The 14382-nt window shown below is 39.4% G+C and overlaps 3 protein-coding genes across 3 annotated transcripts; 2 read left to right on the top strand and 1 right to left on the bottom strand.

The window, feature by feature from the left end:
• Positions 1–239: 239 nt before the first annotated feature.
• On the top strand, positions 240–4405 carry rhd (Rh blood group, D antigen). The gene is given in 11 exon segments (XM_078277086.1): positions 240–404; positions 406–563; positions 913–1099; positions 1369–1519; positions 1602–1749; positions 1875–2047; positions 2221–2358; positions 2439–2566; positions 2650–2729; positions 3227–3300; positions 3444–4405. Coding segments are annotated over 11 exon segments (1296 nt in total). The 5' UTR covers positions 240–372; the 3' UTR covers positions 3471–4405.
• tmem50a (transmembrane protein 50A) lies at positions 4253–7919 on the bottom strand. The gene is made up of 7 exons (XM_078277087.1): positions 7809–7919; positions 7181–7286; positions 6912–7024; positions 5446–5513; positions 5104–5196; positions 4760–4820; positions 4253–4401 (listed from the first exon to the last, which is right to left on the bottom strand). Exons 1-7 carry the CDS (start codon positions 7907–7909, stop codon positions 4356–4358), a joined length of 588 nt encoding a protein of 195 aa, XP_078133213.1. The 5' UTR covers positions 7910–7919; the 3' UTR covers positions 4253–4355.
• Positions 7920–10717: 2798 nt separating this feature from the next.
• On the top strand, positions 10718–14052 carry rsrp1 (arginine/serine-rich protein 1). Its single transcript, XM_078277097.1, has 5 exons — positions 10718–10925; positions 11448–11923; positions 12056–12261; positions 13515–13586; positions 13711–14052. The coding sequence occupies exons 2-5, from the start codon at positions 11473–11475 to the stop codon at positions 13867–13869; spliced, it is 888 nt and encodes a 295-aa protein (XP_078133223.1). The 5' UTR covers positions 10718–10925; positions 11448–11472; the 3' UTR covers positions 13870–14052.
• Positions 14053–14382: the final 330 nt, after the last annotated feature.

Genomic DNA, 14382 nt, shown 5'->3' with positions numbered 1-14382 from the left:
CATTTTGTTCTATCCCTCTTCTTGCCAACAGCCTTATTTTTTATGGTAGTTATAAAGACTTCACTCAATATGCAATTCAACAATTAGGCATGGACATGCTTTTTTCTTTATGCATCAAAATCAAACTTCTGTGTGTGTGCGTGTGTGTGTGTGTGTGTGTGTGTGTGTGTGTGTGTGTGTGTGTGTGTGTGTGTGTGTGTGTGTGTGTGTGTTGGGGGGGGTATACAACAGCTCGCAACTCCGTGGGAGGGCCAGGAGGACCCATCCCGGCGTCGGGCCTGCTAATTACACAGACTTGTTCATGTCCAGCAGCTGATAAAAACGAAAAGATGTGCTTGGGGTTGCACCCTGTTCAAACCGCCGGGGCTACACATGCGTCAGTTGGAAGAGAAGTGCGCAGGGAACATGTCCAATGGCTCCTCAGTACGCACCAAGTCTGCGCTCCCGTCTGGCACCTTTGCTGCTTTTTCTGCAGATAGGGTTCATATTCATATATGCCTTTTACATTGAGATTGAAAGCCATGTAAAAGAAGATGGGATAACCTTCAGCAATTTTTACGCAGGTAAGTAAATGGTAACCTGCGTACCTCAAGGGTAAAACTATGAGGGTTGAGAGGTTAGTCCAACTCATTAATGAAAAATAAATGTTTAGCTACTCCATGGTTCTTTTAAAAGCTAAATAAAATGACATGCTAGAATCCATGAGTATGGGGCGGTGCTGCAGTTATTACTGTTGGGCAGTGATAAGCTACAGGCTACATGTGCTGGTTCTTTAGGAGCAGATGCTGGGTTGTCTCCTGATAATTGAGCTGTAGCCTAGGCTATAAGCTGAAACACAGCACAAGTGACTATAGGACTGTATTGTGATTTAGGTATCTAGCTGTTTTTAAAGTTACTAATTTTCTCTTGCAGAGTTCCAGGATGTGAATGTGATGGTGATTCTAGGTTTTGGCTTCTTATGCACTTTTCTAGTGCGGTATGGTTTCAGTGGCTTGGGGTTCAACCTCCTTGTGGCTGTCATGGCCACCCAATGGGCAATCATACTCAATGGAATTGAGTCCTGGTATTACAGAGGAATGATCAGGATAAATTTGAGAAGGTAAGATAGGCCGTCAGCTGAGGCAGTCATTTTATCACTTTTTTTATTTGATGTCACACATCTGTTTAAACTGATCTCTAATGAATCAATTGGTCCTTATACAGTATCTACAGCCTATATAGCAAAAGAAAATGACACTTAATTGACAAAAGATATATCAAACCAACAAAATTCTGAAATATTACAAACCTCATATATTTTTATATATATATATATATATATATATTTCACAATATATGTCAATAGTTATTTTTTTAATATATATATAGCTTGGTGGTTGCTGAGATGTGCTCAGCCTCTGCCCTCATTTCAATTGGAGCCGTGCTGGGGAAGACCAACCCTGTCCATCTCGTCCTCATCGCGCTGCTCGAGGTGTCAGGGTTTGTCCTGAATGAATGGCTCCTCCAGACTCTGCTAAAGGTAAAGCAATTTTTAATGTGCTGAACCCTGACTTCAATTTCTTAGACCAAGCGTGTGCTCATAATTATGTTTTCTTATCTAGGTCCAGCCTCTAAAGAGCATCATGCTGCTTCACATCTTTGGGGCCTTCTTTGGACTCATGCTGACCTGGATCCTGTATCGGAAAGGATCCGAGCAGCAATTTGAAAAAGAGAAATTTGACCGCAAAACCGGATTATTTTCTATGTTGGGTAAGGTGTAGGTTATGTTTTCCTGACGTTGATAGGGTTTTGTAGAATTTAAGTTTTAAACCCTGCATTGGCAAGCATCTACATTGTTAAAGCAGAATCTGAATAATCTGCTCTCTGTTCTCCAGGTACTATGTTTATCTGGATGTTTTGGCCTAGTTTCAATTCAGTCCTTGTGGACAATCATACTCCTGGGAGGAAGCTGGGGGCTGTGTTCAGCACCTACCTGGCCCTGGCTGTCAGTGCTGTAACAGCAGCTGCTGTGTTGGTGCTCTGCAGCCCCAAGGGAAAACTCAACCCGGTATTCCGACACTTGATATGTTAACATTATGCTTTTCTATGAACAGAGAATTGGCTGGAGTGAAATTACTTTTACCCGTATAAATACCCCCTAAAAAATCGAATCAAATCAGTATACTTTATAGCAGTAAGATCTAATTTATGATAGAGTGTATATCTTCACTCCTCTGTCAGATCCATATGCAGTCAAGCATCCTCGCTGGTGGTGTTGCTGTTGGGGTTTCCATGTCAGTGGTTCATCAGCCATGGGAAGCCATGACAATCGGATTCACTGCTGCTCTTGTATCAACAATTGGATTCCGATATCTCAAGGTTTTGATCACCCCATGGACACGTACCCCTCAATTAAATAATCTACACACCACAGTTCATCATAAGCTCTTATTTTCCAGATCCACATGCTGCTTGCGTTCAAGTGCCATGACACCTGCGCTGTCTTGAGCACACATGGACTCGCAGGTCTACTGGGATGGCTAGCACATCTCCTCCTACAGATTAAAGACTGTGATGACCACACAACGTAAGTACACAACTGCCATATGGTTGCCTTGGAACACACAAAACAAACAGTACACCCTGTGTAATTGGTCCTTTATTTCACAGAGCAATCCAGTTTGCTGTATTTCACATTTGCACTCTTTTCATCACCATCAGTCTAAGTCTGTCCATGGGAATCATTACAGGTAAGTCATAATAATAATAAAAATGACAATGCACAATAATTCCAATGCACCTGTACATGTGCAATGCATCTCTTGAATCTTGAATATGTCTTCTCTCTATAAGGTTTCCATTATCAACATTCTGGCACATAGACTGTATATAAAGAGGTCTGGCATAATCATACTCTGAGACAGAAGGTCCCTTTTTAATTATTTAGTCACGGCAGAATGCCACAACAGTTACATTTGACCCAGCACGTATCTTTAGGTTTCCAGTATTTTAGTGAAATTCAGGTCAGCTGAAGTCATCTCTTTTTACAGTGCAACAATATACAGGTTGATAACTACAAGTGTATATCAACACTGTATAATGCAGTATGCATGCCATTTGAATTGTTGAATGTATAGAGTTAACACCTACCAAAGTCAGATTCCTTGTGTATGTAAGTATACTTTGCCAATAAATCTGATTCTGATTTGTAAGCTTTCCTAATTACTTTATATGTCATTGTTTAAAGGGCTACTACTGAAGTGGAACTTTTGGAGACCGCCCCAGGACAAGAAATGTTTTGATGATCAGGCTTTCTGGGAGGTAGGCAATCAAGACTTTATTTTCTTATCTATCAGGATACTAAACAGTTATGGACTTGATATTATTTTGTGTTGTGCTACACCTTAAAAAAAAAAAAAAGTTAATTCATTAAACAGAACTGGACAAAATGTCATCTTTTGCAGTTTCCCCAGCTTGCTGTGCGCAAGTAAGACGGAGAAAGAAGTAGATCAAGTCTGATCCTGGAAGTACAAACTATTTTTGGTGTTCATTCATATCAATGTATATAACTTGATCAAAGTTATTAGATGTTATGTGTAAGTCTGGGATTTAAAATGTTTAATTAAAATCAAGGTTGAACAGTGGAAGCATGAATGCAAGGGTCCTTTACTGCCCAATATTTTTTTGTTTAATGGTCATCAGAAACTGACCTCATGGTTTGGATGTTACACAAGCAAATGGGTAAGTGTTGCAGTCAAATACAAATCTCCATTACACATCACCCTACAGTTCTGAAACCTTTGTTTACTTAATGTCAGCAGTGTCAGCTAGTGAATCTTCAACAATAAATCTGGACGACTGCAAAGTTTCAGTGCTGACAAGAGTTATTCCAGGAAAAATACAAACAATCCCTTATGGTTACATTCAGCAAATGTGTACAGTAATATGAAATATTGCCCTCAAAGATATTTTGTACCATAATAATTGATGTTGTTTCCACTTAAAAGTGGTCTAAATTAAAGGATCTCATAAAAGTAAGGATACCTAAAGAAATGTGGACAGTTCAGAGAAGTAAAGCTCCCAAAATACACATTGTTATACATGAGTTGTGAAACATTATAACAACATGGCTACACAGTCTGAGTGCAAATAGACATGTTTAAAGATATGCCACATTTGAAAATATCCAAAACTTTAAACGAATCTATGAACACTTGTGCTTGCGTTACGATTAGCCATTATACAGCAAACAATATAAATTAAACATGTTAATTTGAAAGCTAACAATGTGTATATATAAAGTGAATAACCACTAAAGCATAATGTCTCATAGCTAGCAGAGTGTATAAACAGTGGACATGAAGACACAGAGTCCATTACTGCCACAGATCCTCTGTACGTCCAAACTTGAAGACCAGACCCCTAACCAGAAGACAGGAAGATGAGGGTTAGCAAAATATTTTTTGAAATGTCACTCAAAACTCACTGTAGAGTCTGTAGAGCAGCACTTGTTTGTGTGTTCATGTTAAATAAAAAGTGCATTAATGTACTTGCTTTTCTGCAATTCTTAATGTAAACACTGATACTTTTAATAATGCGGCAGGTTAGAGGGAACCTTGTACAAGGTGTACAATTGTACATTGAATTGGAAATCAAATCGAAAATGTAATTAAATTGGGACCTTGTGAATTGGAATTGAATACCCATTGATGATACCCAGCCCTAGCTGAAGTGTAAGCATGGGTTTGGAGTAAGATGCTGCAGAGGACCATTGACTTACCCAAAGAAAATGAATGCATTTTGGAAGAAAATGGCAATACCAGGGTACACAACAGGCTTTTCTGCAAGGGACGACAGAGTTACAGGTTACAAAATAAGGCCACATTTATAATTTGACAAAGTACAACATTTAGTAAATGAAGAACTGTTCATGATTGAACTGTACATTTTGCTCGCTTCAAACTACATAGTTACTGCATCATACGAGCTTCTCTTTAAATCACTATCATTTTTCAAAACACACTTCTGAATTGCTTTAAAATACCTCTCAATGTCACACCCTAAAACGGACTACTGAACAGTCAGCGCAAGTCACGATGTGCTAGGCAGAAGAACAGAACTTACTAGGCACTACGAATCCTCCAAACAGGATCCACATGGAGGCAATGAGGGAGCCGAAAGCAAGCATGAAGCCAATGAAGAGCCAAACTCGAGCGCCTGCAAACAGATAAGAAAGGGTGCGTTACTGGGTGATGCAACACAAACACTTTCTATAAGTTTGTGTCTTACTGAATTACATGAATGCTGTAATGCTAATACAAGGAAACAGTCTGAAATTAGGGCAAAAGTACTGTGACAGTATTAAAATATCCAGTAAAGAAACCCATCACTATACATGGGGAAAGTTAACCATTTGTGGGGAAATATACTCCAAATATAGAGCTGTACAGCATATATCATACACACCTGTCTGTCCAATGCAGCCTTCACTGTAGCTGTCTCCTCTCACTTGGCCGTTTGAAACAGCATTTATCCTAGATGTGTCAAATGATAAAAATTAAAAAATTACAGACATTATCAAAAGCTACTTAGTAAGTGACTTATTTGACTCCTTATGTTGACAGTCTCCATGGTAATTCGATACAATAAGAAGCTGGGAAACGTGCTGGGAAATAGCAAATTGACAAAAAAAATTACAATCACAAGCTCCACATATTTAGTGTTTCAGAAGCTTTCAGTCCCAGTAGCTCCGTCAGTAGTCTCGCATTGCCAGACCTTCCTCCGCAGCGCTGCAAAGGAAGGTCTGGTGAGCCCACACAACAATCCGAGATGGGAGAAAAACATGCTCTGGTTTATTGGCATTTCTTTAGACCAATCACAATCGTCTTGGGCGGTGCTAAGCGCCGAGCGGAGCCACGGTGCCACTGCAAAATAGCCTCTGAAAGGAACTTGTTTTGGTGGAACGTCGTGGATATACACTACTCCGTCAGGGACTTGGCTTGGGAACTGGAGGGTGGCCGGTTCAAGTCCCGGCACGGATCAAGTATGTGGATTTGTAGCTGGAGAGGTGCCAGTTCACCTCCTGGGTACTACCAAGGTGCCCTCGAGCAAGGCACCGAGCCCCTCGGTGGCAGCCACGTCACTCTAAAATCTCTGTGTATGTATTTCAGGTCTATGTGTGTTCCTAAAAAATGTAATTCCCCCCCCCAGGGAGAAATGTAAGTAATTATTATGCAATGGCCCTGGAGTTGCTCAGTTGTCATGGAGATGGTTTAGTTGGTGAAAGATTAAGGAGGCCATCCACATCTAACACCAGAGACCATTCTTGAACACAGGCAGGGGTAACAACCCCCACACCCTTATTATACAACCACCCGTTATCCTGTAGTCTATATAACCGGCTCTCCGTCACCTTCTGCTTTCTTTGAGTTGGCATTCTAAACTCTGGTTGATATATGAGGACTATGGTTAACTGCTCCTCCGATCTCTGCAGGGTAAATCCAGACAGCTAGCTTGACTGTTGAATCAGAGTTTTCTGTTGCACGACAAACAACTTTTGAATGTACAATTGTTCCACCAAAACTAGTTCCTTCCCGAGGCTATTTTGCGGAGGCACCGATGCTCCGCCCAGCGCCCAAAACGATTGTGATTGGTTTTAAGAAATGCCAATAAACCAGGACACATTTTTCTCCTATCCGATAATGTTCTGTGGACTAGCCAGGAGGAAGGTCTGGGAATGCGAGACCAGTTATCATGTGACTTCAACTATACCATCTCCATGACAAATGAGCAGCTCCATACGCTGAGGAAGGCCTGGTGATGGGGCTTTAAGCTTAAGAAACACCAAATAATTAAACCTTGTTGGAATGGTTTGATAAACTGAAGAATCTAAAATTTCCTGTGATAGAAACAGTCTGCAAAGCCAGTCTTACATGAGAAAGGCCACTGTAGCGATGACTCCACAAGTGTGATAGGCGTGATGAAACTGCCCCTGGTCAGGATATTTCACTGCTGCATCAATGATGATCCACCAACCAGTGAAGAACTGCAACAAGATCCACAGTTTAAAACAGAAATCCACAGCTCTACATACATCATTAGTAAGTAGGCAAACACAGACCAGGAAGACAAATCAGAGTAGCCTACATATCCCTTCTGTAGCTACAGCATATCTGCCCTCCGGAGAAAAACAGTAAAATACCAGAACTCCTGCTGCTATGGATGCGATTGTGTTTCTTCTTTCTCCCCAGTCCACATTGCACTCGCAGTCTCCGCACCGGATTCCGTCCAGAAAACCTGACATAATTCTGGGAAAAGGCGTAGTGTACAACAATGTGTAAAAGCAAAAACAACATAAACTTCATAGTCACATCGACATCACAAATGTACGCTATATTTAATAGTACAATTCAATGTTCCCAAACACTTTTCAGAACTATGAAAACCAATGTACGTTTGTGCGCAACCGCTGTGCGTGCTGTAACGATGATGCTTAACTCCCTAGCTTATATACCAAGCACCAACAAACACCAACTATTTGTACACTAAAGCTCGGTAACATCTATTCAACAACAAGGCTGTCGAGGTATCCGTTGTATAGCTGTTAAAAACATAAAGTGTATTTATACAGTAGATAAAAAACAGGGCTGTGTCGTCGGATTCTTTTGTTCATCGCTTTGGCACTAGCAAACATTTCCTTGAAGGTTTCTTCTTGCTATGAAGTTGCTACAAATAATAGCATAACTAATACGACAACGATAGTACCAAGCGAAAACACACACCCCAAAAGCATTTCTTGGTTGTATTGTCATTTTCAAAGGAATTCTTACGTTTTATTTTCGGTTTTTGATGTGAATCCCCTGGATAAGCCTGACTTTGCTTCCGACAGACAGAGCTCGGTCATGCACATGCGCAGTTCATACACACCCATTTGATGATGGAACCTCAGAGACGCTGTTGATATTGGTGCCTTCAAGTGTTGTGGACAAAATGGTAATTTGTGCAAAATTACAAGCACATGAAATGAGCTACTCAAAAAGTAGCCTACTTGGTATGTAGGGTTATGAATATGTTAATTGACTTAGATGTGAAAAGATGTAACGTATAAATGAACGCATAGGAGTGGTAGTATCACATCGTAACTCGTTCATACTAAAAGTGATAAATAGAAAACAATATACTACATCCGCATTTTCTTCTGTACAACAGTGCAGTATAAATATATGTGCTACCTATGTTACAAACACTCACCATACTATGCAAACCCCACTTCGTGATTATGCTCTTCATTATTTCCAGAGAAAATTGCCGAACAAGTTACTTACAGGTCATTAAGTTGGAGGTACGAGCTTAGCACTAGTTCTTGAAGGAAGCACCGAACCGCATACTTTCACATTTACTTACGAAGCTATTGCAGACTTTATCACACGCTGGACTCGATCCTGAAAATAATAATACGAGTAGCCTATATTTGTAACTAATTTAAAATATCGTAGCAGAAATACAAAACAATAAATACTAAAATATAATTCAATTAGTAACTGTATAATTTAAAAGATAGGCCTACATATGAGAAAGCGGATGTTAAACAAGGGATTTATGTAAATTTTATTTTATTTCATGTGTCTAAAGGACTATTTGCATTTGACACTGCTTAATCCGTGGTTCAGTGGTGTGAGTGCAGGACAGCTACATTTGTATTTAAAACATGCCTAACTGAAACAAAGGGAGAAATGTTTACACTTTGGTTATTATCTCAAAGCAGAGGAAACAACTTTCGGAAAGCAACCAAAAGAACATTTTCTCAGATCTGTTATTGTTTGTTAAGATTATCTGTAGATCTTCTTGAAGCCATTTGCTGCATGCTCTGATGGGAGATTTGTGCCCATCATGTGTGAGTCACAAGGGGCCTTAATGCATGCTGCCAACCCTTTCATTATTCACAAACCTGTAACTGGGAACAGAATACTAGAGGACATACAGTATCTTTTTATTTATTAATTTGTATTAATATTTTTAATACATACTGTGTGTGTGTGTATATATATATATATATATATATATATATATATAGTTATACTTATATTGTTTTGTTCTGTTTAACCTCTTATTTTAGAGAATGTGTGACATGCACCTACAACACCAAAACAAATTCATTGTATGTGTAAAAAAAACGTACTTGGCAATAAAGCTTTTCTGATTCTGATTCTGATCTGGGGCTGTAGCATCAATCAGCATCTACTTTATTGTCGACGATCACATGGTGTAGGCATTCACAACAAATATTTGAATAAAGAGATATCAAGTTAGTGGTCCATACAAATATGCTGATTTTGAAATTAGCATTTAAAAGAATAGTACAGCTACTTTAGTTGACACATCTGAAAATGTAAATATAAGCCTGTGTAAATGAGTAAACAAGGTGACAATTGTCTTAAAAGACTCCAAGCAATTGCAAGGCTACAGATATGGACAGAAAGATGACACCAAAGTATCCAATGTAGCCATAGGCACCATTCATCCTCTTGGCTGGATCTGGAATTAAACATAAAACAGACTTTCACCAAAGCAGAACTAAATATATGAAATATCAATAAATACAATAAAATAAATACCGAACTATTTGTTCACAGGGGAATGTTTTGGTCTGATTTTGAAATCCACACCTAATATTTTGCAGACAATACATTAAATGTCCTGTTCATAAACTACTTAACTTAAACACATACCATAAGTTAGACCTCATCGATAGTTTTTTACTATGTTTTGCTCAATGCTATCTTCTGTAAATGATTAAACAAAACTAGGTGAGAAGCAACTAAATGCTCTGGCAATCACTGTACTGTAACCTCTGTGACACATATACCTCAGCCTTTACACATCTAATGCTACAATTATGAGTATTATATTGTGGAAATTATAAATGGATTGTTGTGAGTTGAATCTCTCACAAGAATGACAGGATTTATTTAATTGTATCACCTACCTTATTACTAGCAGTGTAGTGGTGGATTGTGTTTTATTCCTTAAGGGCCCCTATATACCTTTGACCCAAGTACTATTATATAACATATTACATAGATTATAAATAATATTGGTAGTCTGTGTGTAGCCTAGAACTGTGTGTAAATGTAGACGGTTAAAAAGAGTGGATGAACTGAGTTCATGTGCTTTTTTTCATGAAGTCTTTCCACATTACATTAACACTATGTCAGTCTTACCTCCTGTGTAGTAGCCCCAGGCATAGGAAAACCTGCTGGTCACCCAAACTTCACAAAGATAAAAGTACAATTGAGTGTGATCGAATAGATATTCTGGAAAGGAACTCAAGAAAAGAGCTTCATTGATTGCATTGATCTATTTTGTATATATTTTTTTTCTGTTTCTGTATTTATCGTTTTTTCCTTAATAATGTTTCATATGTTTGTTTGTGTAGCCTATGTATGCACCAATCACCAAGTCAAATTCCACGTACAGGCAACTTACTGTGGCAATAAACTCCTTTCTGATTCTATTTCAGTATCTTAGACAAATTAATATGAATGAGAAGATATACGTTTTTTCATATATTATTATTATGTTATTTTATGTTTTGTGTAAATATTCGAAATACTAGATAGTCTGATTCACACCCCATACCAGTTGGTGGCGGTAATGCCCAAAGAAGAAGAAGAAGAATAAGAACACGTGACTGGAATTTCCTCCAGAGAGGATAGGCTACTACTTAGCTACTACTCGCTGCTGCCGGTTCGCTTCCATTAGAGTGACGACGACAGACACGGGTCAACATCGACGAGGAGACAACGGTTTCCTCAAACCAACACAATTGAGCATTTTTGAGTTTTATTCGAAAGATATCTTTACGTTTTTGAAGGCGACTTTTCTCATATATTGTATATTTTAAAGTCATCAGGACCAAAGGTTTCAAGTTAACGTTACAGTCGACGGTAAGTCGGTACGATACAAAGGTAGCTTCAGCTTAGCTACATTTCACGTTAGCTAACGTAACGTTAACTTTGTTTTGCCAAACTGGAGTAATGTGTAAACGGTTGCATTTAACGTTAATCGACTGAATATAAATGTATTGTCTATGTAATTTAATGTTTATGTGCGAATTATTTGGATATTGCGTTTTTGGAGTGATAACAGATGGTAGCAAGCTAGTCCGGCTATCTTTAGCTTGCGTCATTCCGGAAATTTCCAGTATTTTCCAGTCGGGCCGCTGCAGTTCTTTTAGCTGCAGTACGTTGCTTTGCTCGCTAGGGGCAACACTGAGGAAACTGTTATGCAACAATAGTCATGTGTTTAGACTGTGGGTGATGTTATCAAGGCACTAAAAGGTCTAATGACGCACATTATTGCTACATTGACTAACGTTACAAGGGGCCAGCCCATTCAAGGTTTACAGAATACTGTCAAAACTAGTTTTTATTTTACTTATGCAGATTTTTCTATATTTGCCATTTCAGCTTGTGACAAAAAACAAACAAAACAATGGCCAAGGGAGAAGACTCGCACTCTGAAATGGCCGACGTTCGTCAGAGAGATGGCATCAATGTAATCTTTGACCAGAACAGCCCTGCCTCATCTCGCTCCCGCTCACCAGCCAGAAGCAGCGGTGGCGGCAGACGCTCTGTCGTCTCTGGTCGCCACAGGGGACGTGGCACACACGGGCGACGTTACAGGTCTTCATCATCGTCTTCATCCAGCAGCAGGTCCTCCTCTCACACCAGGTCCCGCTCTCACCCTCGTTGCCACAGACCTTCCTCCCGTTGTCGCTGTGACAATCATCGCAGAAATGGCCGTGAGCGCCAGCCCCGCTCCAGGCCTTCCAGCCGCAGGTACAGGAGGTCTGTGAGTCGGTTTTCCCAATCCCCACCCAGAACCCACAAAAGCGGCTCAAGGTCCGGATCTTCAGAGCATTCTGTCAACTTAAATTTGGATGGTAAGATGATTTGATCAAAATTAGGGAACAGTCCCTACTCTATTTGTATTCATTGCCCAAAGAGGCACACTTTGACCATTTTTTTTAATTGCACAAGTCCTTAAATCTTCTCTCAAAACTTGTGTTGCCCAGATAAAGAACTCCTCAAAACTGCAAAGGCCAATGCTACGACGATTCTAGGAGTGGAGAAGCTGGAACTTCCCGAGAGGATCCTAGAAGTGGAGAAGCTGGAACTTCCTGATTGTGTGAAACCAATCCTGTCAGAGCAGTCGGTGGAGTTCAAATGGGTGTCGTCAGATACATGGGTGAGACAAGACCCTGAAAAGACTCTGTCACAGGTGGGTGTCTGAGAGTGACTGTCAGCTACACATTGAACCTATCACACACTAAAGAACCACTTGCCACAGATTCTTTTTAAAGGCATAGACACGTTTTTCCCATCTTGAACTACATGTCAATACAAGGTAAGCGGTGTTGAGTATTTTAGTTATTTTTCAGTTTTTCAACCAACTTGTGCCTAACAGTGCACTGACCATTAATGCATTTTTACTACTTGGGTAAGGGACTCGTAGGTCTTTGGCTGTACAGGACAAATGGTTTTTCATAAAAGTAAAGTTGCAACAATTATACAGTGCATGAAGCACAATGTGATGTCTACAGATCTATTGATTGATTTTCCTGTGTCTTGTGTTAACCTTTGGACCCCTGAGGGAATACACATGCTCTCTGTATTTATTCCTGTCTTCATAGATAACATGACAGTGGTCTCCTTCACTCATCGGCACCTGGGATTAAAGGGCTGTCATGTGACTTGGGTGACGACAATATGTGTTTGCGTGAAAGGTTATCTGATAACTCTTGTAATGTTCACAATGTGTAAGTTTATCAACTAGAGGCTTGCAATTAAACAAACACATATGTAGATTGCCTCACAATCAGATGATGCACAAGTCCATAAACATGCTAATTATACACATAGATACGTAGATGATGCAATTCAGCTATTGTATTACACTGACTCCACTTCATATAGATAGGCAGTAGAATTTTGACATTTCGAATGTATTTATGCTTGCAGTTGAAATGGGTCATTGTTATTTAGCAGAATCCTCCACTCGCTGATGGAGCACAGGCGTGTGGACTGCATTATAGTGACTATCCCTGTCGAGAGCTAAAAACAGACGAAGAACTCCTCTCCATATGCCAAAGATAAGTTGGTTCACCAGCCGCGTGCTGAGGGCTGGGAAACCTACGTCACCATCATTCTGCCACTGTAGACAGAAAAGACAAACCTTTACTCCTATTTTTGTTTGCATTTTATTCTGTTTCAAGGTCTGTCCTTGTAGGATTCATTAAATGGTCGAGCCAGGCTTTTGATGGCAGTGGGACGGGGGTGTTAAGTGTTGAAGCTAACACTTAAATAATTAACAATGAAATAGAAGTTGTTTTATTTATTTTTTATTTTATTTTTACAATATTAACAATGGGAACTATAATTCATCTATACGAACATAAACTGTCAAAGCTCACCCTACCATCAGTTTTACACACGTGTCTAACTAGGTCTGTTTTTCTTGTCTCTTTTTAACAGAGCAATGAGGGGGAGTCTGATGTGTCCAGCCCAACAATGTCCCCAAAAAGGAAAATCTCTTTCAGCCTTCATGTAAGTGACTTGAATTGCTTGAATCTTCCAACGGTTAATAGCCAAACCAAACTGCTTTAATTTTTTCCTGGGTATATAATTATGTATTCTAATGTCTCTTTCTCTCCTAATCTTGTCCCGTTAGAATTCTGTGGTCAAACAAACAGTGGCAGCTTCATCTTGTGCTAAGGTAACTTCCAGAATGGACATCTATGAAAGCAGGAAGCCCTATGGTCACTGGGTTCCAGTCCAATCAGGCAAAACCTCCAAAGCACGCAAACACAGACCTGCCACATCACACTAGAGTGGCAGAGAGTACATGGACATTGTAAATATTTTGTACATATATTTTACCATTTCATGGTCAAGGTTTTCTTTCAGATGTTAAAAGTTAAGTGGGAAGAAGTGGAGATTTCATTCAGGTGGGATTATTTTTCCTTTTGTTGTATAGTGTGCGGGTTATGATTGAATAAAGATTTATTTGATAGATTGTTTCTGACTGCTTTTGTAACTAGTCTCATAGATCAATGAACTGCACCCAGTGAGTCAATCTTAAGCCTTGATAAAATCAGAATTGGTAGAGAACACTGACTAAACTCAGGCATGCAGAGAAATGAGGTTTTAACTTGACCAATAGTATTCCTTACTAGGGGTGTGCAAAAAAATTGACATGCGTATCGCGATTCAAGCTCTACCGATTCATACTTTTTAATACAAAAAATTGTATGTGTACTGTAATCACATGGGAAAAGTAACTATATTTATATACTGTGAATCGTTATTTTTATTGAGAATAGTTTTTGAATCGAATCTTGAG

Source organism: Sander vitreus, chromosome 20 (genome assembly GCF_031162955.1).
Source record: "Sander vitreus isolate 19-12246 chromosome 20, sanVit1, whole genome shotgun sequence".
Lineage (NCBI taxonomy): Eukaryota > Metazoa > Chordata > Actinopteri > Perciformes > Percidae > Sander > Sander vitreus.
Note: the sequence above shows the minus strand (reverse complement) of the source record. Positions and strands in the feature narration are given on the sequence as shown.

What these genes read in the sequence shown, in the direction of transcription:
- tmem50a (XM_078277087.1), bottom strand. Translation starts at nt 7,909, where the DNA reads ATGGGTGTGTATGAACTGCGCATGTGCATGACCGAGCTCTGTCTGTCG. An exon ending in CCATAGCAGCAGGAGTTCTG is followed by an intron (nt 7,025 to 7,180) that starts GTATTTTACTGT and finishes ATCTTGTTGCAG; the next exon opens with TTCTTCACTGGTTGGTGGAT. An exon ending in AGGCTGCATTGGACAGACAG is followed by an intron (nt 5,197 to 5,445) that starts GTGTGTATGATA and finishes ATCTGTTTGCAG; the next exon opens with GCGCTCGAGTTTGGCTCTTC.
- rsrp1 (XM_078277097.1), top strand. Translation starts at nt 11,473, where the DNA reads ATGGCCAAGGGAGAAGACTCGCACTCTGAAATGGCCGACGTTCGTCAG. An exon ending in CTGAAAAGACTCTGTCACAG is followed by an intron (nt 12,262 to 13,514) that starts GTGGGTGTCTGA and finishes TCTTTTTAACAG; the next exon opens with AGCAATGAGGGGGAGTCTGA. An exon ending in AAATCTCTTTCAGCCTTCAT is followed by an intron (nt 13,587 to 13,710) that starts GTAAGTGACTTG and finishes TTGTCCCGTTAG; the next exon opens with AATTCTGTGGTCAAACAAAC.